Source organism: Macrobrachium nipponense, chromosome 23 (assembly GCF_015104395.2).
Source record: "Macrobrachium nipponense isolate FS-2020 chromosome 23, ASM1510439v2, whole genome shotgun sequence".
In the NCBI taxonomy this organism is placed as follows: Eukaryota; Metazoa; Arthropoda; class Malacostraca; order Decapoda; family Palaemonidae; genus Macrobrachium; species Macrobrachium nipponense.
In genome coordinates, this window is record NC_061090.1 from 71,443,824 (window position 1) to 71,448,651 (window position 4,828).

At 30.7% G+C, this 4,828-nt stretch overlaps 1 protein-coding gene across 1 annotated transcript in view; it reads right to left on the reverse strand.

Annotated features, from left to right (window-relative positions):
* The window catches only part of LOC135196917 (neuropeptide-like protein 31), a 14,135-nt gene extending 10,716 nt beyond the window's left edge, over nucleotides 1-3,419 (reverse strand). Inside the window, exon 1 of the mRNA XM_064223755.1 lies at nucleotides 3,370-3,419. Coding sequence (XP_064079825.1) covers nucleotides 3,370-3,384 — 15 coding nt within the window. The 5' untranslated portion in view covers nucleotides 3,385-3,419. The remainder of the gene's footprint in view (nucleotides 1-3,369) is intronic.
* Between the last annotated feature and the right edge of the window lie 1,409 nt (nucleotides 3,420-4,828).

Genomic DNA, 4,828 nt, shown 5'->3' on the forward strand with positions numbered 1-4,828 from the left:
TTTGGCAATGAACTGTTTAATAGTTGTTAACTAACTGATAGGTCTTTTTTCTATAGACCGCTGTGGTGAATTCGAGAAATGGTTAACTGTCTCTGCTCTCCACCGCCATCGTAAACTGAATATTTGGGTGTTGCTGATTAATATATTCCAGAAACTGCGTGCATTGCCAAGGGTATTTTAAAAGAGCAAAAGTGTCGTCTACGTATCTCCTGTAGTATGCTGGTTTAAAAGAAGACTCACATTGATTTAAGAGTTGTGTTTCTAAGTCAGACGTAAAACAATTTGCAAAAATGGGGCCTAGAGGGGATCGCATAGCAACTGCATCGACCTGCGAATAGAGATGCTCGTTAAAAACAAACATGGAGTCTTGCACAGCAAGTTCCAGAAACTGTTTAAAAATAGCCCTATTAAAACCATAAAACAGAGTATCATTGCTGATGAAAATCTTGTTTAAAATATCAATTGTTTCGTTTAATGGTACATTAGTGAAAATTGATTCAACATTGTAACTCACCATAAAATAGTCACCATCCTGGTTGATAATTTGTTGAAATTCGTACCCGTTTTTTAATGTATATTCATTAATACTACATTCAGAGAGCAAAAAACCAGCTAAATACTTGGAGATCGAGGACGATGGGCGATTGTATGCGGCCATAATAGGTCTAACAAGGGTATTTGGTTTTATGTATTTTTGGTAGTCCATATAAAATACTAAAGGATGAACCAGTAACAAAAAGTTTTTGATAGGTCGAATCATCTATGATGATATATTTTTTATTTTTCTTAGGAATCTATTAATTCTATCTGGGATTAGAATTTGGCATTGTCAGTTAACATTTTTTCAATTTTGCCGATATAATCATCCTTATTCAGTATTACTAGCCCTTGCCCTTGTCATGCTTGCAAATCACTATGCCATCTCGTTTTTTCAGGGTCAAGAGTATCTCTAAATTATTTGTTCTAAAAAATGGTGTCCAGGTTGTTCTTAAAATTAAAAATTATAATATCATAGATGATGCAACCTATCAAAATTTTTTGTTACTGGTTCATCCTTTAGTATTTTATATGGACTACCGGTTTTTTGCCATTCCTTCTTCGTCTTTAGCCTTGGATGGTTGGTGTCTTGGTTCTCTCTCTCTTCTTACAGTGTTTTAAAAATTTTAAAACTTTTAGCTTCAGCTTTTTCTTTTTAAACTATTAATTTTTAATTACCTTGTAATTTTGTGAACTCCTTTTTATAATGCATTTACTTTTATTGTTCACAGACTGATGATGCACCGAGATTTGTATACGAAACGTTTTTAATAAACTATGGCGTTCTACTGATGTATTATAATACCCTTGAAGTATTGTTATATGTATATATATAGATACATTTATATTATATATATATATATATATATATATATATATATATATATATATATATATATATAGCCAATAGAATTATGTTACTACCATAAATAGATAAATACACCGCTGAGCTTCTGAATGTCATTTAAATGAATAGGGTATCTGTCACAATAGTTATCATAGTATATCGGACTGGAATTATACTATATATCCGTATATGTATGTATGTTATAATATATATAATAGAGATTACTATAATACATAGATACATCTATATGTATACATACTTATATTACTATATATATATATATATATATATATATATATATATATATATATATATATATATATATATTATTATTATATATATATATATATATATATATATATATATATATATATATATATATATATATATAGTTTCTTTTTGAGTTTTTTATTGCAGAAGCCTTTTCAGCACTAAATGATTCGTCAAGTTTTAAGGATCCCAAAGAAAAACAAAACACATATACGTTGTAATCTTTATTTTTCCTCTTTAATATCTTCAGTTTTATCACAAAATCTTTTTTATTGACGGAAGCACAGATACGTCTACGGATAAGGATAACATTGCCAATATCCGAGAACTCGAACATTAATTCACAGAAATAAAATTAGATGAAGAGATGAGATGTCTTAAAACAATATGATCTTTATCCAAATCATTCGATGTTCTAACGAAGGAGATTGGTGATCTGGTTACCATCATCGTTCTCTCCAAAAGGGAAGAAAGGTTCGGCAGAAGTTTCATCATTTTCCTGAAATGTTAAAATGAAAGTATAAAGATTTTGCGTCCCCCCACCCTGACACATGCATAGAAGGTTGCTTAAAAATGTCCTTTGAATCAATGTAATAAGGTTAGTTTTAGCTAACTCGAGGTATGTGAGTTAATGTCTATTTTATGTCGTGATTTTCTGAATAAATTATATAAAATTATATATATATATATATATATATATAGATATATATATATATACATTATATATATATTATATATATATATATTATAATATATATATATATATATAGCCATAGGATATGTATGAACGCATGCATGTTTGTATGTATGTATGTATGTATGTATGTATGTATGTATACATATGTGTATATATATATATATATATATATATATATATATATATATATATATTATATATATATAGATATACACACATATATATATATATATGACCTAACCTTCTCAAATGAAACATGGCCCTATTAATTTAGTACAAAACTCTTACCACTGCCTGACCATCCATAGCCACCATAGCCACCATGACCACCATAACTCCGTAGCCACCAACCGCCATATCCGCCTCGACCCAAGCCGCCGAATCCACCGAAACCGCCATATCCGCCTCGACCAAAGCCGCCGAATCCACCGAAACCGCCATATCCGCCGTAGCCGTAGCCTGGTTCCGGTTCCGGTTCGGGCACAGGGCCAGCCAAGGTCATGGCGACGACACAGGTCAGGAGGAAGGGCCAAAGATAAACACCGAGAGGGCAAAAAGGGCCATATTCGGTATTTCCGAGGAAAGTATTCCAAGTGCAAATATTCTCTCTCTCTCTTATCGTCTCTCTCTCCTCTCTCCCTCCTCCCTCCTCTTCTATCTTCATTTTTCATGAGTTTCGAAAAACGAACAGGCATAGAGAGAGAGATTAGAGATTTGAGAGAGAAAAAAGAGGAACAAAGGACAAGAGAGAGAGAGAGAGAGTCCAACTCAGAGTTAAAGAACAGTTAAGTATGTTCATCATTCATTCTATTATTTTTCTAGTTTTAATTTTTTGTAAGAATAGATTCAAAATGACTATTGATTTCCTTTTCTTTTTTCATAACGAATCTCGAATATAATTCTTTCAATACTTCCCGTAAAACAAAATACGTTAAATAATCAACCAGAAGTCTCAATTTTCGTCAGCTAAAGTTTTCCTCTAAATTTTTGCAACGCCAGACACAAAGGTCACACTCACAACTTTGGACACCATCTTGAGAGTAGTAGTTTTTGTTCTGCGTCAGAAGCTGAACTGTGTCATCGGAGAGAACGTCAGCTCTTTTATACTGACAGTTGAAAACCTTGTTTGGTTCTAAAAAAATATAAAAAGTTTACCCCTGAATGTCTGTTGTATTTGTAAAGTTTCTTTTTTTTTCAAATGCACTTCATGACATTCTTTTGTTTCATTTTGTTTTTTTCGTCGACGTAAAGGAATTTCATCGCTGAATGATATGGTAATATCGTAAAACATGAAAGATTTGTCAATATCTGTTTCTCAGTTTAGGAAAGTTTTAAATTCCTTCCACAAAAGCACAAACCTTTTTTTATTGTGTTACCGTTAATATCAATTATTTTAATTCCAATGTTTTACTTGTCTGGTTAGTTAGATAGATTACTTCCTTAATTTACACCACAGACAAGTATACATGTATGTAACGTTTTTATATATATATATATATATATATATATATATATATATATATATATATATATATATATATATATATATATATATATAATATATACATATATATATATATATATATATATATATATATATACATATATATATATATATATATATATATATATATATATATATATTTATATATATATATATATATATATATATATATATATATATATATATCTATATATATTAATATCTATATATATATATATATATATATATATATATATATATATATATTAATATATATATATATATATATATATATATATATATATCTTATAAAAGGAGCCCATAAAAACACAAAATATAGAGAGAAAATACTATATTTCAGAGATTGCTGTCTCTCTCTTAAGGTATATGAATGAGAAAAGTTTACAGAAAAGGTGGTAGTTTATACCAAGAAATCCGTCCACATGTAAGCCAATTTAGGTCACCCCCGCTGATAATCTTCCTTTAATCTTCTTAAGCGTTGCTTGTATGAAAACCTCGTCGATCATATCTGAAATCCACGCTCCTTTTGAGATGTTCATTACCTATCTCTCTTTATTAAGGCCGATTCCATCATTTGACTCTTGTGCCGGCAGTTGCTGCTATAAATTACATGTGACAAATTCCAGTTTATTCTATGGTTATGTTTATTTATATGGTTGAAAATAGCCGAGTTTCTGTTGTCCATACCTAACTGACCGTTTGTGTTGTATTTAATCTCTGGGGAAGTGATTTACCTGTAAGTCCAATGTAAGATTGGTCACAGTCCTGGCATGGGATCTCATAGACCCCAGTGTCCTTGGGAGATGTCTTTTGTTGGACGTTAATCAGGGATTTGGCTAAGGTGTTTGGGTAGGTAAATGCAAAGGCTAGATTGTTTTCCAAGGTTTGTGGGTTACTCCTCATAATCGTCTCCAGGTGAGGAATTTTTATTTTATTGTTGGGTGTGTCTCTGGTCTTGTCTTTAGTGGGTCGG